This window comes from Thunnus maccoyii, chromosome 1, assembly GCF_910596095.1.
Source record: "Thunnus maccoyii chromosome 1, fThuMac1.1, whole genome shotgun sequence".
NCBI classification, from domain to species: Eukaryota; Metazoa; Chordata; class Actinopteri; order Scombriformes; family Scombridae; genus Thunnus; species Thunnus maccoyii.
In genome coordinates this window covers 30,246,963-30,268,749 of record NC_056533.1, presented here as the reverse complement: position 1 = coordinate 30,268,749, position 21,787 = coordinate 30,246,963, and the positions used below count along the sequence as shown (strand labels likewise).

The following is a 21,787-nucleotide window of genomic DNA, read 5'->3' as shown; positions in this document are numbered from 1 at the left end:
ACATAGAAGCTGAAATACTTACAATTGGTGAGCGTCCGTAAGCGGCAGCAGCTGCAGCACTCATCTGTGGTGAAATGAGGCCAGGATAGACGCCTGGGCTCGTCAGGGATCCGTTCATCTCATGATGACTCATCATGGCAAACGGGGTGGCGTAGGAACCCGCAATGGAGAGAGGTGTGCGCAGGGCAGGGGCAGCTAAGGGAAAAGATCAGTTTGATTAATTTATTGAGACACTGTAGGACGGAGGGACAATGATTTATTTTCATAAACACCACACTATGATTCATTACAATGAAGCGTAGGGCTTCAACTAACAATTATTTTCATAATCAGTGAATCTCTCTATCTTATCAAACCAGAGCAGCACTTCAAAACCTAAAGATATTCAGATATTATCATCACGCAAGACAAAAAAGCTGAAACCAGGGAATGTTTGGTGTTCTTTGCCGTGCTAGTGGCATGGCTCTATATATGGCAATTTCTGTGTGTGTGCCCACCACTTTGTCCAGACTGAAATATCTCAACTATTGAATGTGTTGCCATGAAATTTTGTTCATGGCCCCAAGGGGATGAATTCCAAGGACTGGCGAACAGATCAAATTTTTAATTTGTCCAGTACTTTAGTTTATGTCATCAATCTCACCTCCCACTTTGTAATAATGAGCCAATATTAGCATGCTAAAGCTCTAAAATAAGATGACAAATATTTCACCTGCTCTCATCAGCATGTTAGTAGAGCCTCACAGAGCCACCAACATGGCTGTGGACTCTTAGTCTTGTTACTTGAACTGATTATTTTTATGACAATTGATGACCAATTTTATTGAAGGTGAGCATGTGTGTTCATGTACCCAATGCCTCCATGCCAGGTGGTTTGCCCATCGTCAGAGGCCGTAGTCCTGGAGTGGTGCTGGTTCCTGGTGTGGGCGCCTCATTCCTGGGTGTGGGTGTGTTGGACTTGAGACTCGGTGTGGACGACTTGTCGTTCTAAAAAAACAGAAACACTCTGTCACCTCTTGGTGTAACCTTGTTTCTCACTCACTCTCATTCAGCCACAAAAACGCACAAAAAAATGAAACTGTCCTCAAGTAATTCCTGCCAGAGTTAAAAAAAAAAAAAAAAAAAAATCCCCCAGTGAGTTGAAAATCCCCCCACTGGCAGGGAAATCCAGAGTGACAATCTGAGTGGACGGCTCAAGGTAATCCAATCTAACACTGACACTTCATTACAGCCATGGTGTGTGTGTGTATGTATGTGTGCGTGTATGTGTGGTGGGGGTAGGGGCATAAACCTTTGCTCAGAAGTCAAGCTTGTTAAGAGTCACTCGACAAGCAAGATGGTGGCCCAAACACTCCTCTCATAATTAATCCATCTCTTTCTTCCTTTGCAGATCGAGGGGAGAGGAGTGGGAGTTTTTAGCCTGGTGACACACACTAATGAGGGATGTAGAGAAGTTGGGTGTCTGGGAGGTGGATGGCAATGATGTGGACTATAAATCTATCTTAATCCTTAGTGAAATGGTTTATGTCAAACCGATGCATGAAGAGTGTTTTAGCCTGGTTAGCGAGAGCTTCGGTATTAGAGAAAAGGGAAGATGAGAAGAAGAGGAGGAGAGAGACAGCAGTTCCCTCGCTACCGTGTCTCTGGGTTATTTACAGCTTTGGGGTGAGGAAGAAATGACCATTTATTGGGTAAGCCATAAAGGAGATTGAGAGGAGTGAGCCACAGATTTTGATTTCCTGAGAGTGCATCCACCCTCTGCCCCTTCAAGCCCCTCACAGCAGCCGACTGCTAAGCCTCCTGCGTATTAGTCCTTCACACAGACACCCACTTCACTTGACAAATGCCCTTTAGTCTGTCAGTTCACCCTTCACCCCCTCCACTGTATCCTCCTTATTTCATCTTCTCTAGTTTTTTCAGCGTGTCCCTCACACTCACATGGGCGTGGTCCTTTGCTTTGGAGGACGGCGTGCTGCCTGAAGAGGCGACAGAGGCAGGGCTGTTGGGGGCCGCATCCTTCTTCAGGACTCGTGATTTATCCAGGCCATTTTCCGGAGGAGAGTGAGCGGGGCTCACCCGAGGGGTGGCTGGATCCTACAGAGTTAAACGAGACAGACAGAAAGAGACTGAGCAAACAGACTGGAGGAAAGCCACTGGCATGTACATGTAGGTCAAACAAACTGGGGCCTCATGTGCAAACACAGATAAATATACTCGTGCGTGATCCTACTCTCTCTCTCTCACACACACACGCAAACACTTTTCATTCACCTGTCACTCCCTTTTCTCTTTGTGTTCTTTGTCTTATTTTCCGCATGAATAGCAAAAGAAACACAGCAAGTAAGCATACACTCATGTGCACACACGACGACCAATATTATGACAGACTTTTTGGCAACAGTGTGGAAGGTGTTGAAGCTTCAACAGACAACTGACAAAAGAGAGCTGTGTTTGGTCTCTATGCAGCGTTCGCACTGTGGAATGTGGCCTAGCAGCTTCGTCCTTAACGCAGTCTTACCTCATTGGAAACATCCACCACCAAGTCGTCACTTTTGTCTCCGTCACTGTCCTGAAATGAAGTGAAAGGTTTAGATTACTGAGAGAACAATAGAACAGTAGAAAAAAATACAATAAGCATAAATCATTGTAGTCCAATATTTATACCAGGTCAATATCAAATATTCATAAATATTTTGTTATAATGGCTATGACTTGGTATTTGCTTTACTTCAGATACTGTATATACATGTTATTTTATAATAACTTTCTAATAATTCTGGGGGGGGGAAGACAATGCTCTGAGACTTTTATTCTACTTCAGTTAGTTGTGTTGAGCGTTAAATAAGTTGTTGAATGAACTGCTTAATTTACAACAAGTAAAGCTTTATTATTCATAAATCATTAATTTATTCATGGAAACTATATTCTCCATAAATGTTAAATTGTATGTTGCCTGTAAACAAATGGTTGCTGACTAAAAGACTCTAGATTGCATTAGCTTAGCATTTAATTGGACTTAATTGAAAATGTAACAAATGAATTATGTATTTATTTATTTTATGTACAATTAGTGCCAAATTATATCATCTTTCCAGGAAACTTCCTACTGTAGGAAATTATTAGGGATTTACAGACCCCTAAATTAAAGCATTACCTGTTAGTTTATTATTAAAAACAGTGGTTATATAATAAAATTAATTGTTAGTTGGTTTGCTAATACTTAACTTATATTCTTGAGGTTAATCAATTTCAACATAGTTAATAATCATATAATGTAGTGCTGTATACTCTGCCTGCAGCTAAGTATGAAAGTTATGAACTCATTAATGAAAATGCTACATCAAAAACAACAAAAGCAATAAACAAAAACACTCACATATCTGCTCATGCTGTCCTTGTCATCTACTTTGCGTTTCTTGGAGTCAAGGCCGTAATCTGATGAGCCGCGGTGCTTCTCACTGGCTGCCCGCAGGCTGTCTGATGGCGACACCGAGTTATTCTGCCAACAATAATATGCAGACAGACCACATCAGTCAACAGTCACTTCTCACTCTGACAAACCTTTGACTCTTTGCACTCTCAAAAACTTTCCATAACCATATATCATATCCAGTAGAGGGACTTGACTCCTTTGAGCATGACTATGCATCATGTAGAATAGCAGCTTTAAATGAGAACTGTGAAGAAGTGAGCTCTCTCTGTATTCTGTCGTTGTTCTTCATCTTGGCATGATGTTAAGTAACGAACAGTCTGCACACAAATAAACTTCTGTTGGTGAAGGAAAGTGCCAGATGTAAGAGAGAGCGAGCGAGAGAAAGAGAGAGCGCTGCCTTGCCAGCACATGCCCTTCAGTCAAGTGGATGTTTTGGGGCTTAAATACAGGAAGTGACAAACCCTCAGAAACCAGAAAAGCCAGAAACTACCAAATGCTGTCCAGACTAGGCATGGCTCTGGAGCCTATTCTTTTGTCAAAGCAGTGACAATATTGACTGTAAAGCTAAACGCACAATGCTCCTGGACTGAACTGGACTGATTTGGGATAGAAGGGGGCAGAAGACTATTCTGGGATGGCTCAGCCCTGCTGCTGTCAAGGCAATGGAGCAAAGAGGAAACAGACGAGGCAGCTGAGCAAACCCGCAGAACGCTACTGGAAGACAAAAACATTAACTCTCGAGCAAGGTGATGCATTGCTCAGATTAAGGAGAGGCGAGGAGAGAGGTGGAGTGTGAGGAGGGAATGAGTGCATCAGAGGATGTACGTGTATAAACACACAACCTGACATCTAATCCTCCTGTAGACCCTCAAAGTGACCCGGTCAGACATGCCTGAAGCAACATTAACAATTATAAGTATATAAGAGAACACAACTCACATTCCTGGCTGCATATTTGTCTGTCTGTGACATGCGAGTACAAGCAAATAAAAACAAAAGTAACCAGTATCTCTCACTCTGTAACTATTAAACCAAGGTTAATGACTACTGGAGTCACTGAGTGTGACTGTGTGCACTGTGGCAGGTCAAAACATTAGAAAATGACTGACAGGAAAGTTCATGAAAATCAAGCAGAATAAAAAAGAGGAAGGAAAGAAAGAGGCCATTGAGGAAACCTGGACAAGAGTGCAATGTGAAGACACAAAGAGGGTGTTGCCAGCAGAGAAAAGGGCCATGAAAGAGGCAGAGAGAGAAAATGAGAAAAAAAAAGAGGAAGAAAGACAGAGAGCAAAACAGGAAAGGAACTTGGCAGGCAATGAGAGCATAGCAGTGTGGCAATGAGTTCTCCCCACTAGTGGGAATGCCCGGACAGGCTGGCACTCTCTCAGAAGCTGCAAACGGGGTTTTTGTAGTCTGGGCACTGGTGTGGTGGGGTGGCACTGCCAAACAGGCCGACGGGCAGGGAGGGAGCAAACTCTGAGGCCAGCCCACACTGACAGGCAGCTCAACAAATCCCTGCCTTCATTAGAAACAGACAGATATGGTGAAAGGGGTAGAAAGAAGATATCTGACTTCTTGGCTGCAACTGACGGAAAGTGAACGAAGAGCAGCAGAGAAAGGTAACCGAGGGAAAAGACCTCCTGAGCCGAGGAGAGCGGAGAGTGAAGGTTGGGCGGTTTATGGCACACAAACACAAACACCACCCCCTTCAGAAAGTGCCCTTGCTTTGGCCAACACACAAAGAGTCGGACTTTTCGTGACTGTTTCAGCCAACCCGGCAGCTCTCTGCCATTTCCACTTCCCTCCATCTCAGGTCAAAATATGGAAATGTGTTCAGCTACTGTTGTGGGAGGAAAAAAAAAAAAGCAACAAAGAGAGTTTTAGTCCGCCTTGGTGTGAAGCACAAGGAAAGAGATGTTGTCTGACAGAAGAAAATCTCCTAAAGCATTACAGCCTGTCTGTGTATCTGAGACTGTGACCTTTAAAGGATTGCTTAGACTCAATAACCCTGTACTTGCCTCCAACTCTCGTATCAGATGACCCGAGACAACAGGACAGGAAGACTCTGCGTGTGAGCAATTGTGTGTGTGTGTGTGTGTGCGTGTGTGTGTGCACGCGCTGTAAGGAGAGATCAGGTAAGGCAGTACTGGCAGGCGCTCGTCACCTTACGAGATGGGGAAGAGTTTGAGTTCCCTTCAGACATGAGTGGGCCCATTCAGGATGGCCAGTCAATGGGAACTCAATCTGACTGAGCAGATCCAACAGAGCATTACGCTCCAGCTAGCTGAGAGCTTTAAGCCAGTCCAATAAACAGGGACTTTAACATGAGAAGGGGAGAGAGAGAGAGACAGAAGAGGGGGAAGAGATGAAGTGGTGTAAGAAGTAAATGAGTGAGTTGATAAGTAGTGAACACAGAGAACGAAGGTATGTGTAGAAGAAAAGGAGGAGAAAGTGTAGATGAAAGGAGATGAAAAGGAGTCAGGTATTGGACACATGCAACAGTAAATCCTCTAAAGTGGTGAGGGAAGAACAGAAGGAGAGTCAAAGTCGCTTTTAATTGTGTTGAAATTAAAGGAGGTAGCTGCCTACTAATCCCTGCCCAGTGATTGGAGTCATTTTCCACCTGGATTAGATGGCACTGGCTTATTTGGCCAGACTTCATTATTTGATTTCAGTCAGCTTATACCCCCCTGAGTACAAAAATGTGTGTGTTCTTATACAGACAGCATGAATTTCTATTGAACAGAGAGCTTAAGTCTATGTAAAGTACACCTAATCACCAAACACAGAGAGCCAGGGACCGGTAAAGTCAAGAGACACACAGGAGATGGAGAGCTGGAGAGTCAACGTACCGTGCTCGACTCGCGTTCTTTCAGAGGAAGAGCCAGAGGCGAGTGAAAAGATGAGGGTCCAGGAGAGAGAAAAGCAAAACATAAATTAGTATGGGTGTCACTGCAACTCAGCACTCTAATCAGATAACAGTAATACAATTATTATTCAGCTAAAAGAATACTCTCATGTATGAAACTCTGCATAATTACTCTTAGTGCCACTTTCTAATAAGGCACTATTTATACCCGCTTTATAAGTTGTTATTAATGGCTTAATTAAGGGTTAAGAAATCATTTTATAATATAGTTCAGTTATAAACCATTACTGTTGCCAGCTTGTGAAAAATCACTGGCTGGTGTGTGTCCTCCTCCAGCATGACAGATGCTTCTTCTTTTTTAGCTCATGAGTTCATCAGATAGACTCAGATGGACTGACTTTGTGAGAAACTTGTATTTATTAATGATTTTTTTATTTTCACAACCTGGCAACCCACAAGTTGCTCATATTATTGGCTTATAACTGATCTATGGAGCATTAGATTTGCGACCAACATCTAGACTAAATAGTTTTAATTCCATTTTTTTTGTATTCAATTTCTTTTCTCAGCTCCACACAGTGTCTTAAAATGTTTTCCTCCACACAAGCAGTAGAGAGTAAACACTTTCCTTTCTGCTTCCTAATGTGGGTATGAGCTACACTTTTATTTTCACATGTCAAAATGTATCATGGGTAAGGCCAAGAAACTATAACCTCACACAGTAATTGTGTACATAAAAACTAGTATTACAAACGTACAGTGACATGTTTATATAATGAATGTATTTGGCTTGTGAAACCTGTTCTTGGCCGGTACAATCATAAAACAACACTAAAATGCTGAGGACAGTGTGTGCGGCAGGCTGTGCTCCTCACCTCGGTGCTCCAGGTCGTGGTGGTTCTTCTCATCCTTCACAGGCAGGTGAGCCTGGCTGCCAAGAGCACCCAGCGCCAGCAGGCCGGAGCCAGCACCCGTCACAGGGGGGATGCCGGGCGGCTGCAGGCCTGAGGGGTGCGGGGGCAGCTGGACAGGGGGGCCGTGGGCTGCGTGGGAGAGGTGCTGGGCCTGGAGCTGCTGCTGCTGTAAACAAACGCAAAGAGACAGGAGACAAGACAGAGGACAAGTGGGTCGGCTGGGAAGTGAATCCATGAATGACCACACTCTACTCATGCATTAGAGCTGGCTTACAACAACATTTAGTTCAAGGCCAAACCGTTTATGCATAATAGCAAGCTGACAGTGACTGCCAACAAGCTGATCCAGCTCATTCACTGTCTGAGGGGGAAACGAGATTCTGTTCGCTGCTGTAGATGTACAGTGCATCCTTCAAGTGCTGGATAACAAACAGTCAAACACAAACACTTGTCTTTGGATTTCTTTATCTCTTATTTTCAACGTCTTTAGTATTTAGTTATGCCTTGTTATCCCAAAAATATAGCGTTTATTGCTTCATGAGGCACGAGATCCTCACATTTTACAAGCTGGAATCAGAAAATGTAATGCAAATAGACATTTGAGGATGATAAATTACTTAAACAATTGATTAATTATCAAAATTGTTGTAAGTTAATTTTTGACGGAAATCAGCTCTTTCATAACAATAAGATACAATATTGTGTCTCTGAAACAAAAAGTAATGTAACACTTTTAACGGTCACAACCTTCAGGCTTACACAACAGACATGGTACTTTTTTCATGTCATGCTCTTTACTTATTACAACACCGCGAAGGCAGACTATACACTTATCACATTTGCTTAACAAATTGCTTATCATTTCTTATTCATAGTATGTGACCTTTATGTGACAACCATAGTTGACTCAACATGTGTACTCTGGTCGTCATAAATGAAACCAAGCATTTCTGCTCACTCCCAAACCACTGTGCTTCAATCATAGTTGGGATAGTTAAAAATCAATAGGCCTACACTTGAAAACCTCAAAACCTTTCAACACTCCGGAAAACCAAGAAGGCATGCCGACTCCTCCAGTAAAAACGCACAGACACAGCAGAGAAAACACACACACACACACACACCTCCCAAGAGGCCGTGGACGTCTGTATGAGAGAGGCAGTCAGAGAGGAGTGAGTAGATAGACAGGAGTTAAATAGCCACTCAGGCAAGAGGGAAGCAAGTGCTTTAAAACAAGGTTAAATAACACTTAGCACATCCATCAACTGCCTCTCCAAAAAAAGAAAAAATACATGATTGCTATTCTGCTTGCTAGATAGAACTTCAATAACCTCATCCATACATTCATTACATAAAATGGAGAAACAGACGAGGGTATATCTAGTGGCTCACCACATTAAAAGGTTTATTTAGCAGCTGGCCATTATTCAGCCGGCTCATTATGTCGAGCTGGACCTGGAACCGTACAATGGATAGAAGCAACTGAAGGGCGGCATTGTTAATCGATATTGTACTGGTGTGCAGAGCAGCCTATTTGTTGAGAGAAAAAAAAAAAAAAAAAAGGAAAAGCAAGCAAAAGAGAAAAAGGGGAAGCCGGAACAAGAAAAGGAGAGAGAGAGAGAGGCAGAATCAGAAAATAACAAGAGAATGAAAGAGAGTGAGCGAGGGATTCAGGCAGGGACGTCCCTATTGAGTGTGCCTAATGAGGAAAAGCGTGCAGGGATCATTATCAAGAAGCCTCATTAGCGAGCTATGGCTGAGGAGAGGAGTGAGGAAAGAGGAGGAAAGGGAGAGGTGGGTAGGGGTGGAGGGGGGAGAGAGAAAGAGCGAAAAAATTCAGAAAATAAATTGCTTCCAATTCAATATTCATGGGTAAAGAGCTGGCTTCCTTTCACACTTATCTTTTTTCATTATGTGTAAATGCCGCCGCAGCTCAGGCAACTTCCACAGGAAACAGGCAATTAAAGTTAACTAGGCGAAGCTGGCTCCCTGCAGAACAGTACTGTCAGGTGGAACAAGCATCAACACTACCAGCACAAACCAGCTGGCAGACTGGCTTAATAAGTCTGACAATGATCGCCACATTACCTACTTATCCACTGCTTTACAACAGCTTCTGTAACTCATCACGTCTTCTGCAGTTGTCGCGCCAAAGATTAAACTACACCCAACGCTAAAAAACAACTTGATTGATTTTCAGTATTGGAATAGGACAGAGACACAGTAAACGTTTTTGAGGTTAGTCGTCAGATAAAGACTTAAAGTGCTGTCAAAATTGCCATCTAGTTTCACTCGATGTTGCCTGATCTCTCAGGAAATCTGTGACACCTGAGTAAGGCAGACAAAAAGGAAAAAGATGCCAAAAATATCCAAACACACCCAAGTCGTGCTTTGTCTCCAGCAGGCATCATCTCCCATCACAAAGACACGTGTTAGACGGGCAACAAGCAATTTAAAAACACTTCAAAAAAACACCACCTCCCCCTGAACACTAACCATGAAGGCTGGATAGACACTATGAGGTGGCTGCTGCTGCTGCTGGGTCAAAAGGAGACAAAAAGACGAGATTCAGGCAGACACTGATTCAAGAGACCAGCAAGAAAACTGACAGAGACAAAGACAACTCAAAGAATAATGACACTATGACTGCTTCATTAACTAGTGCATCTATTGTTAAAGGGGACATCATGCTTTTTGTGATTTTTCTGTTTTTATACTGTTATGATGTCGGATGTCTATGTCAAACATGGTTTAAGTTCCAAAACCTGAGGTGAACAAATGTAAAATGTTCCCAGCAATAGGTCTGTCACGATAATTACTTTTGTTGGATGATATATTGTCCCAGAAATAATTCCGATAAATAATATTATTGTCATTTTAATGTGTAACACTGGTTCAAATACCATACTTACCTATTTAGGACGTACCAGGACCCCTAGCTTCACTTTATTCACTTAAACCATACCCGCAGCCTACGTACATAGCCCACACACCCCCAGCATATGTTCACTAGTGGGAGTGAAGAGTTTTGGGAGAATTTTGGGTTCCTAGAAATGTCAGAGGCCATTTTTATTTGTCAGGGCAACTGTGATGCTCGCAAAAAAGGGATTTTATGAGTTAAATAGTTCATATAATTCTTAAAAAAGAAAACAAAAACAAATTTACGACCACCACATTAGTATTGTTCAGGTTGTACATTTTATGTCCCGTTAGCTCCTCTATGTCAGTAGGTGGTAATATTTAGCTGGGATTCCTCTGGGGATCGGAGTTTTACGGTACGGGTAATGTTCCAACTTATAAAGCAAACTGTTGTTGAAAAGGAACAACGCGGCATTCACTCACTTTTTCCAGGTTAGTGGGGCTGCATAGTCTCTCAAAATCAACATGAAACAACTTAGTAATGTTCTCTCACACTATAATGATGTTTTGTTGTCGCAGCTTGCTAAATGATATTAAAACAAGGCGGTAAATCAGCTGTTTCATGCACCCTAAGATGCCGTCTATGTACTGGGTTTTTCCTTATCGGTGGTTAGCAAAAACTGGATTTATCAAAATACTGAAACCTTCTGGAAACAACCTGCTGAAAAAGGTAGACAGATTATTTTCACACAATTAAGTTATGCTGTTTACTCTGGCATCATGTTGGCTAAAGTGTTGGTGACATTTTTATGTAAACAAACGCGCATGTAAACACAACAGGCAATACTGAGGTCAGCAATAATGATCAAGCTTATGTCCATATATCATAGGATAAGTCGATAAATCAATAGAGTAATTATCGTGACACGTGGTCTACCCAGCAAGTCAAGAGCCAGGGCTTCAGCCTGCTCTGAACACTTTGTTTGCAAAGTTAGTTCTACTTCCTCCTTGTGATGACATCAGATTGTTTGTGCATGCCCAAAAACAGCCGTACAATCTGTAGCCTTTGTTGCAAGGTTGTTTCATGGGTTGTTCATGTTGTTCACTCGCATATTTCTGATCGGATTCGTGCACGGATGTATTTAACAAGTTTACATTTTGAGTAAAGAACGGGAAAATAAGCAAAATCCAACTACTAGTTTGTTGACGTTGGCTTCAGAGCCACTGGAAGTCTACCGAGGGTCAGCTCCAAGAAGCTAACTAATCAGAAAAAAGTGGGCTCATCGCGAGGAGGTCCTTAAAACAACAGGAGCTAAAATGGCCTGTCTCAGACAGAGGCTGAACTGAGGGTCTGCATAAAGAGCCAGTATAAGATAAATAAAGACTTTTTTTAAAAACTGTAAGTCATGCAAAGATATTCTAGTAGAGCCCCAAAATAAAAACATGCGCATGATACATCATCTTTAGGCTGGTCATCTAAGGCTAGTTTCTTATTTTATTAAATAACAAATAAAACTTAAATGATGTTACAGACTCATCAGCTAGAACAACTAAACAAACATGATGGGGGGTCCTTGTACAAAACCTCAATAACTGCTTGTAATCAATGAGTAGCAGCTGAAAAGCCGACCATGTGTCACTGTGGACAAAGCGTCTCTTTCTGGATGAAAAGACCCACAAACTACATGGAAATATGACCTTCCGAATAAAATAAATAAAGCATGCAAAGCTTTCAGAGAGGAGCTTTGCAAAAACAGAAGCAGGCATAGTAAAAGTTTACGTTCCACAGATTAGCATTCACATTTACATAAGGGTTAGTGATAAGCAGCACCCCACCTGTAACGGACTCGTTAACCATTATCTAAGTACAATCTTGCTCTCATGCTGAAATCATGGAAATAAGGGTGCGAGCATGGAAATGAGACAGCACCTCTGACACGTCTCAAATCAAACTCAATCATATATCCCCTCTGGCCAAAGCCTAATGCAGAACAGAGGGGACCGTTTTAGATCTTTGTCTCATTTTACAGTCACCTCCACAGTTCAAGCCACCTGGGTTTAGGTAATAAATGGACTTGCTACTCAGCCTCTCTGCAAATACATGAAGAGACTGGAGAGCTGCAGTTTAAAGTGTCAAACGTAAAGTTTCATCCTGCAAAAGACGTCTTTTGCTCAGACAGCTTTTTCTGTGAAAGGAACAAAGTCCTGGAACTCGCTACCTGATCACTTGACATTTGCTGCAAACTTCACCACTTTTAATAAAGTTACCTGGTTAATTCAGCAACAAATCTGTACTCAAATGTGTGTTTTATTGTATCTTGCTGTACTCAGTTTACCTTCTCACTGTTTTAAATCTCCTCTTGTAAATTAGCATCCGCTATGAACACTATGATACGTGCACAGGACAACTGTTCTAGGTTTGTCTATATAAAAAGTATCTGTCCCTATCAAATAAATACATAAATAATTAATATTTTAAGTGAAGGCTGACTAGGGCAGCAATGAATGATTAATTTCATTATCGATCAAACTAATATTTTTCTGGTCAGTCGTTTGGTCTATGAAATGTCCAAAAAAAAAAAATAGTCCATCTCAAGTTTTGAGAGCCCTGGGTGCCATCTTCAAACAGTCCAACCATTTTAAAACACACAGAAAAGCAACAAATCTTCAAATATATGAGAAGCTGGAACCAGCGAATATTTGCCATTTTGCTTGAGGAAACTCTAATGATTAATCAATTCTAAAAGATGCTGCCATTTAATTTTATATTGATTCTATGTTGTAGGTTTTCATAGGACTTGATGCCAGCAATAAGAGACCTCTAACATTGTCTGGTGTTAAGAAATTATTACATATTACATTCATTTATAATGTCTCACACAATACTGAAAAATGTTGACATCTTTACAGTGCTTGCTGTGTTCAACCAACAGTCTGATACTCAAGGATAAATCATTTATAATTATATAAAACACAAGAAAACGGCAAATTCTCCCTTTTGAGAGGCTGGATCCAGAACTTGTTTTGGCCTTTTTTTGCTTGATAATTTATCAAACTAGTTGGTGATTACTTTTCTAACAACTGACTAAATAATTGATGAATCATTTCAGTGTCATATAAAATAGCAGTATTTTAATTCCTGAAAGAAAACATTGATCGTAGGATTTGGACTTCAGCCAGAGGTGTGTGTGTGTCTCTACACTCATATCTATTTTCTCATCTAACTGTTATAGAAAGCCGACGGAGCCTGATGGTCTCTGAATATCACTCACACTGTTGGGAGATTGATCACCTGCCATTTCTGCGCTCAAATAATTAAGGCCTGTTTTCCTCTAAGAGTAAGTGAGTGTGTGTGTGCGTGTGTGTGTGTGTTCGTGCTCTGTTTGGCCCTGCCCACCCTTAATGAAAGAAGGGTCATTCCTGTTGTGGACAGTCTCAGCGAGCTGTTTTTTAGAAAAAGAGGAAATAGGAAGTAATTACCTTGAAAACTGAGGGTTGTGCTCCTGGCTCATTTACTTTAATCGAATTTCGATATCCGCCTCTCATTAGACCTGACCCCCTACCACTGGGACTAGCTAACCGCTGACTAACCTCTGCTACAGAGGGCTAATCAAAAGGGTCAGTTATCCATCTGGGTCTAAGCTGGCTATTACAAAGCTGCTAGTTTTTAAATAAAAGCAGATGGCAGACCAAATCACTAAAAAGTCTATTTGACCAGAGCAGAATTTGTGTTTTTAGGGTCATTGTGACTATTAAAAGGCCAATTACCGATTTTTAAAGTGCACTTCCTCTTTGAGATGTTAGATTGCTGCAGATGCTCTCAATTAAATCAAACAGAGGAAAATATTATTTTATTATAAGGGTAAAGATTTATCCTAAAAAACTACTTAAAAGCAAACACAAATCTTTTATCCACAACATCTTAGAAGTGCTCAGTATCTGTACTGTACTCTGTACTGTGATCTAATCTCTGTTGCAATCTCAACGCTTGTCCTAACCTGACCGCTCTAAATCCTTCTACTATTGGGTCAGAGGTAGGGGCAAGCCTGTTGGCTAAAACGTTTTATCTAATTAAAAACCAGCCAAAGTGAAATCTGAGAAACACCGTGGTCTGATCTCTGCCTGGACTTTGTTACTGTGTATCAGATGGTCTTTGATTCTGCCTAAAACGAACTAATCAGAGCAGAGCTAGCTGCGCCCTACGTGCTGACAGGTCATGGTAACCAACAATCAGAGAAATTACAGCAGCGAAAACTACATTGACAGCACATTGCAAACATTGTGAACTCAAATAAAAACATAATAAACCAGTGGAGACAGGGGGCAAACCTGCACGAGTGAAGAGGACACGGCGTTGCTCGTTTGTATGCAGTCTGAACATTCATATGCCACAGACAGGAGTAAGAAAATGGTTTCAGATTAATACACCAAACTGCTCTTATTCTCTTTTAACCCTCATTTTCCTCCTGAATCTATTGCCCTTTCCCCAGTTATCCTCGACATGCAACACTTCAGCTGAAGCGCATGAAGGTGAAATAAACCTGTAAGAGTAATGCCGTACGCTTGAATAGCTTATACATATGTCTGTGTTGGAGTGCCGGTCCTCTTCTATGCATGCAGGTTTGCCCCTGACCTCAGGTTAAATGAAGAAAGAAGAGGGGGTATACACACAGTGAGAGGCAGATTGGGAAGTCCACGTACCCCGATGATAGCATTCAGCTCAGTCATTGTCACCTGTTTGGCCCGTTCAACAGCCTGAGCTACCTGCTGTTGGTGCTACAAGACACAAAAACACAAAGATTAGATTCCTGATAGATAAAAAATCATTACAGAGGACTGAAAAAGCAAATATACTAGCCTGTGCTGACAGTTTATCTACACAGGTTTACATAGTGTACAGGCTTTTTAGCTGATAGAGTGAATAGAAACTAGTGAAATTGAATTCTGTTGACAGGAGTTTAGGCAACCCATTTATTTGTCTACTTGATGAAGGTATTTTCCACCCTACAGCTATTTTTATTGATACAAGAAATTGACTGGGCTTTGTTTTAAGTGTCCTGCAAGCCTCTCAAACATTTATATTTCTGTTTGGCTGTTTGCTGAACAACAACGAGGGAGCAATTCAATTCAAAATATTTACTTGTGCTCATTTAAATTAGGATTCATATACATAATTCAGCTGTGTTATTCATTGTGTTAATTGCCTGTGTCAGTTTCATAATCTTTTTATGACTAATTATTAATTGTTTACAAGACCAGATGATTAGCAAAACTTTGCATCCCTTGTATGCATATAATGCACGACTTTTACTAAATGAGAGGCTTTGTTACTCCTGTATATCCCATTTTCAGGGTGTCTGCACAATAGCCTCCCTGACAATGTCCTGTATATTTACTAGGTGAATAAAATGAGTCTAATTCTCATTCTCAGGATGCTGCCAGCCGGGGTGACACTCACCTCTTGTGACAAGAATGGCATGATCTGAGCCAGGATTGCATTGAGACGTTTGGCAATCTCAGTCTGCAGGAGAAGAGAGAGAAATTGTTAGAATGACAGTGTGTTGGGTGTGCTGCGTGCCACAGACAACACTAGAATCAAGCAGCTAAACTACCTATAAAACAAAATGGTGTGTATTTGTGCAGCATCCAGCTGGACAGACCATGTATTTCTTAACTAAATTGGGACCGCCTCAGAACAAATTTACTTCCCACTCTCTCTTGCCTCCATTAGACTCAGGCCTTATTTCATTAGGAGGCTGAAATATGCTAATACCATCTGGCTGGAGAGACCCTAATGAGGTCCATACTTCATAATTACGGCCCATAGAGAGGGGGGCGGGGCACGCTGAAGCAGACAGGTTAACTCTCTGACCCTATCTATCAGAGGCATCTTTGGTATCGACCACAGAATATTAGCTGGCACAGTAAGATGATACTGCAGGGCTCCATGAACATAGAGCACTTTACAGCGCTGCATTTGGACAAATGGATATGCTGCGCTGCCCGCCTACCGCACTTGAATGTCCCAAGACATTCTGTCTAAACCCATTTCCTTTTTTTTAAAATCTGTACTTTCCAGAGAGAGAGAGAGGAGGAGGAGGAGGATGAAGAAGGGGAGACAAAAGTAGAAAGCATAATAAAGGAGAAGGGGTGGGGTGTACGGGGGGGGGTGATGAATGGTGAAGTGATTTGACACTAAGGTAATGTGGTTTGACTGAACTGGGGGAGGTGAACTAATTGATTCTGAGACATTCGGGGTGGAGGCTCAGCAGGTGTGTGGGGGGTGAAGAGGTCCTTCCCGCCGTTTTATACGCTGCTGCATTCCACTCATTTTCTCCCTTAACCTTGTTTGACTGTGAAAGGGGGGGGGGGTGCAGGGGAGAAAGAAGGTGGAAAAGGGGGGCAGGAGGTGCCACTAGCCTTTTGCACAAGACTTGGTGTCACTCTTTTTCTTTTTGGAGGGGGGTTGCAGGAAAAAGAGGAAAGAGGAGGGGGGGCAGACCTTTGCTGGTCTGTCAGGAATTATCTCACAAAGCCCTGTCTGACCTTAGGCGCACTGTGCTTTCTCTCTCCATCCAACCTCCTCCTCCTCCCAACACTCCTTCAGACCCCTCCCTGCTAATCTCCACTACTCTCCTATGTGCCCTCCCTCCTTCCTCCTCTTCCTCTCTCATCTTCCCCCTCTTCTGTTGCTGGGGCAACGCTATCTGGCAGGGCTGATCGTTATGTAAATTGGGCTGAGGCCCTGACCAGAACAGCCTGTAAAATCATATTAGGCGCAGCACAGAGGCAGGTCATTAAATTGAATTTTCGGCCTGTCGATCTGATCGGCACGGGAAATTAATGAGGGATAACTGGGAGTGGGTTGGTGGGGAGGGGGCTGCGCTGGTGGGGGAGGGGGGGGGGGGGGGGGGCTGACATAGAAACAGAGAGAGAGGAAGGGAGGGAGGTAGCTCTTTGGAGACTCATAAACCATCATCATTAGCGGGGGCTGGATACAATGACACACAGTAGGATTAGAGTGGTTCAGTATCACACCACTTCTCTGGAAATGGCTGCAAGGGGAGCAACATGGGGCGTGTAGGAAACAGCGGTATGCTGATACACTCAACTATTAGAGCAACAACATTACGAAACACTCACCACCACAGACTGATTCACAAGAAAGGCATCCATTTGTTCATTGCAAATCACATTTCCAAAGCCACCATTTGAAGCCAAAAAACCTCCATGGAATTCAGGTGCACTTTGTTATTTGTAATGAATTGTTGTTCTGCGAAAAACACACAGGTTTACCTCAGCGGCTCATTCTGAAAGGAGAGCAGGAACGCCAGGTGTTTGCAGAGCTGAGTTGCGTTCAGGGATTTTTAAGGTTAAATATTCCCAAACCTTTCGGCTTCCTTGAAAATTTACCCTAGAGTTAAAAGATTGATTTGGTGCCAGGAAATAAAACAATGGAACAGACTTCCCTCGTATACATTCTTGTTTTTCTTCTTTGGCCTAATTATTGCAACTCTGCAGCTGTATATTTTGTCATATCACAGCTAGAATTTAATAGAACATGATGGGAAACATGGCTCACATGTCAACCTGAGGAGTACACTGTAAAACCCCCTCGACTGAGCGGCTACATCTCGCCCCTCCTTTTCAAATCTAGTCACTCCACTCTGTTCAGACAGAGTTCACACTTGTTAGGGAGGGTAAATGGGCAGGTGCCTTATTTACACGACTTTTGACAGCCATTTTGAGGGGGAGAAACACTGATAACACATCACATCTAATGACTCGCAGCACTCTTAAATGACTTCCACTTTACTTTGGAGCCACTATTTTCCACAGTGCTTTTAGCAGCAGAGACAGACACTGGAAAGAGTTTATTGTCACTTAAAGCCACTGAAAACAGAAGCCTTTGAGCCGGCAGAAGCTTTTCACTGCAGCTCCACAATTACAGGTACTCAGGGTTGTCTAGTAGCACCAGAGCTTGGAGAGGCTCTCTCTCCATTGCATCCCTCTGTCAATGGTGCGTTGAAAGCCATTTGGCTGTTTGTCGCTCCAGGCATTAGCCCCCAAGTGGAGAGCAGAGTCTCTGACGAGGATTCAATTGGCGAGGAAAACAAGTGGCATATGATGTGGGGGGGCAGAGATGGCTGTTTAGGAATTATCTTCTCAGCCAGAGCAGAGGAAGAAAGAGGCACTTAGAGGTATCTTGTTCATTACAAATGCATGAAGAATATTTTGCATGTGTATGTCATTCTATTTTCAGCTCATACACACAAAACTGAAGTGACATCCTCTCTGCAGGGGAGTATATGGAAATGGGCTGTTTTCCAACAGATTACATCTGATTACCTTAGAGTTAGACACTATTTTTTATAGCTCTCACTCTGCAGATATATATATATATACACACACAAAACCCTTCTTTTCCATTTCACCACATCAACACTGAAACAAAACCATCATCAGCTGGTTGAGTACAGACACACACACACACACACCCAGACGCTAATTGTATAACACTGTTCTACCAGCCCTTCTTGCCTGGCTATCAAAATAAGCATGTCTCACAGCCTCCAGTAACCTCGTCAGCCTCCCTTGAGAGAGAGAGTGTGTGTTCTCGTAGTCAGTTTGTTTTGGCTTAGAGACAGGTCGGCCATCATCACCTTGGCAAACAATTCCTGGAATCCTGTATAAATTATTCATTTGCACAAGCTCTCTTTCTCCCTCCCTCTGCTCCTCCTTTCACCCTCTTCCTCCATCCAGGAAACGGACATGACTCTCCTTGATAAGGCACTTTCTCTGTTTCCCTCATTCACTCAACAAGTGAGGAAATGGATACACAAAATGGCCACCTAAGGTGCAACAAAAGTGAGCATACAAATGTGATGGCATGGCACGGGAATCTTTGGTAGTAAATCATTTTCTCTATTCGCGTTCATGTTGCTTTTAATTCACCAAAGAGGGACTTGAAATCAAAATGAAGGCGAGCGTACAAGACAGATAAACAGGGACCACAACAGAGAACAGAGGTAGTGAGAAAACAAAGCAACCCCCACCACACCCGCACCACAAAGTCAGCAGGGCACGTTGCTGAGGCAGCCTAATGAGCTGCACTAATTAAAATCACTTATTGACAGCAAGCGAGGGTGATTACCTCCACCCTGCACTCTTTGCCATCATAAGAGACACTGTCAAAACAAATTACCCCCCAGCAGCCACACAGATCCCTTCACTAGCAACCATTCAGCTCATCAGGGGAAGCAGTGTATCTGCTGGAACTTGTGTGTGTGCGTGTGTGTGTGTGCGTAGATTGACGACCAGTGTTACCATGTCAGGGATATGAGTATTTATTTATAACCATGTGTGTGCTTTTCAATCCAGCTTTGTCACGATAACGATGCAAAACAAGTTTATTGTGTCTTTTTTTTTTTCTCCACACTGCAATAAATCTTCAAGTAGGGTAATATGTCCGCCCGCCTCTAATAATCCAACCTCCTCCTTCACCTTCCTAACAATAACAGGGACAACTAAGGGCTCTCTGTTTACCTCTCGCTGATGTCATCACAAACACTCACTCAACCAGGGATGGGAGATGGGAGAAAGACGAAGGGAGGTGGCAGGAATCATGCATTATTCAGAGCGCTCCGTCGACTCCACCGGGCTTATTGATAAACAAAGGAGATGCACAGGAGAGGATCAGTCGATTAACCCATTTATCCTGAAGCCTCTCGCTCCTTTTCTGTCTCCAACCCTCCCTTTTCCCCTCTTCTTGTTTTGTCCACTGCCACCAGCATACACCCACAACAACCAGCTCCACCCCCCCACCCTGCATCGCCTCAACCTCCTTGTTGGTGATAAGTGCTTGACAGAAAACACTCAAGAATGGTGGAGTTGGGGGGGGGGGGGGGGGGTATGAGCAGCAGCCAGCTCCTTGATAAACAGAACACACCTAGTTAGCACGCACACACACACACACACACACACACACACATACATATATATATAGCACATACCCACAAAAAAACGCCTGATGAATTGTGCAGTGTGCTGCCGTTCCAACTGGGCTACCCTCCCACTGATGCCATTAACCTTCCAGATCTGAGGGCCACGAAGCCTCCGCCCCACCTCTCTCTGTCTCTCTTTCTCCCTCACTGACAGACTCCCACTCTCATACATCATATCACACGGCTAATGACACAAGGGCCATCGTTCACATCACATCACCGGGGTGGTGAGGCAGACAGAGAAGGGGGCAGCAATAAAAAGACATAAGGGCACTGGGAGGAGGTGAAAAAGGAGAATTGCGGAGGCAAAGGTGACTGAGGGGAACACAAAAGGCAGGACAGAATCAGAGAAAAGGGAAATTTAAGTGTAGAAAGATAAAAGAGAGCAATAGAAGTCAAAAGAATAAAAGATTATGGTGATTTCAGTTAAAAGGAAAATATGCTGATTTCACATAGCTGACTAAATGATCTTTAGCTGAACAGATTTGTCTTGAAGTCTTTAAAGCTTTTACAGGTTTAATCTGACTTTTATAGCGGGGTAATGTCTTGTATTTAAGGACACTGGTGTCTACAGTGTGTATCAACAGCAGACGTGGGATCAGCAAATGCCTTAAACCTCACCACAACCACACACACCAACCAGCCAATTACAGCAGACCAGACAGAATGAGCATTTCTGTCAGCACTCATTCTGTAGACACACCTAAACGATGATGATCTATTTGCCATTTTGTGATACTATGATTTGTTTGATGGATCTATAGAACAAGGGCTGCAACTAACGATTAGTCATTGGAAATTAATCTGTCCCTTACATTTTCAATTAACCAAATTATTAATCTAGTCTGTAAAATGTCAGAAAATAGTGAATCCCAATTTCCAAGAGCTCAAGATGACATCTTCAAATGTTTGTTTTGTCCGACTTTGTGGAAAAACTCAAAAATACACAATTTACAATAGTATAAACCAGAAAAAAAACAGCAAATCTTCACATTTGAGAAGCTGGAAACAGAATATTTAGCCTTTTTGTATGAAAAACGACTAACGATTCATTGATGATCTAAAGGCGTTGCAAGATATTAAGATGTTAAGAACCACGACAGATGAAAAAAACCAACTAAGCATCAAGTGTCTTGCTTGAGGACACTTCAACAGGGTGTATTCTTGGTGCTGCGGGGGCTTTAAGCTAACCAAGTCTTGAGGTTGACGGATGGTTTTCAGAAACACTACACCACCCTGCCAACCAAACCTCTGCACATAGCAGGTGGAAGCGAACCAACAACCAGCACAACACTTAAAAAGAACTGCAAACCAAAACAAAGATTTCTGCGCTAAAGCTTATTTGGAAGCCTGATGTGAGACGTGGACATTATCTATAAGGCTGAGATGTCATTTTCACATATCTGCTGCTACTTTCGTCTATATTGTCATTTTACTGAAATAGCTCTTTAGGTGGTGTTTATGAAACTGCAGATATTTTTGACCTATTCTTCTGTAGTAGTCTTTCCACCGCAGCAGCATGATGCCCGGTGCTGGGTGGCAGCTGAACTAATGAGCTTTTAGTGCGGCTGGCACTGGGGAGGCCGACTCCACTCCTGACATGTGCGTTCATATACACACACAATAGCGCAGTGCACAAACACACACACACTCACAAGGACAAACCACACAAAAACACATCCTCTCAAGACTGTCTGCCAAATACTTC

At 42.6% G+C, this 21,787-nt stretch overlaps 1 protein-coding gene across 15 annotated transcripts in view; it reads right to left on the bottom strand.

Annotated features, from left to right (window-relative positions):
• LOC121899386 (transducin-like enhancer protein 3-B) overlaps positions 1-21,787 on the bottom strand; it is a 121,149-nt gene that overhangs the window by 6,735 nt on the left and 92,627 nt on the right. For 4 of the 15 annotated variants that reach the window (XM_042415170.1, XM_042415177.1, XM_042415160.1 and 1 more), the window contains 10 exons: positions 15,534-15,596; positions 14,747-14,851; positions 9,713-9,751; positions 7,178-7,382; positions 6,286-6,344; positions 3,377-3,499; positions 2,519-2,569; positions 1,939-2,094; positions 852-987; positions 23-195 (listed from right to left, as the gene is read on the bottom strand). In XM_042415170.1, coding sequence (XP_042271104.1) covers positions 23-195; positions 852-987; positions 1,939-2,094; positions 2,519-2,569; positions 3,377-3,499; positions 6,286-6,344; positions 7,178-7,382; positions 9,713-9,751; positions 14,747-14,851; positions 15,534-15,596 — 1,110 coding nt within the window. Of the gene's footprint in view, positions 1-22; positions 196-851; positions 988-1,938; positions 2,095-2,518; positions 2,570-3,376; positions 3,500-6,285; positions 6,345-7,177; positions 7,383-9,712; positions 9,755-14,746; positions 14,852-15,533; positions 15,597-21,787 lie in introns of all 15 variants that reach the window. The other 11 variants (XM_042415221.1, XM_042415185.1, XM_042415193.1 and 8 more) reach the window with 11 other exon arrangements.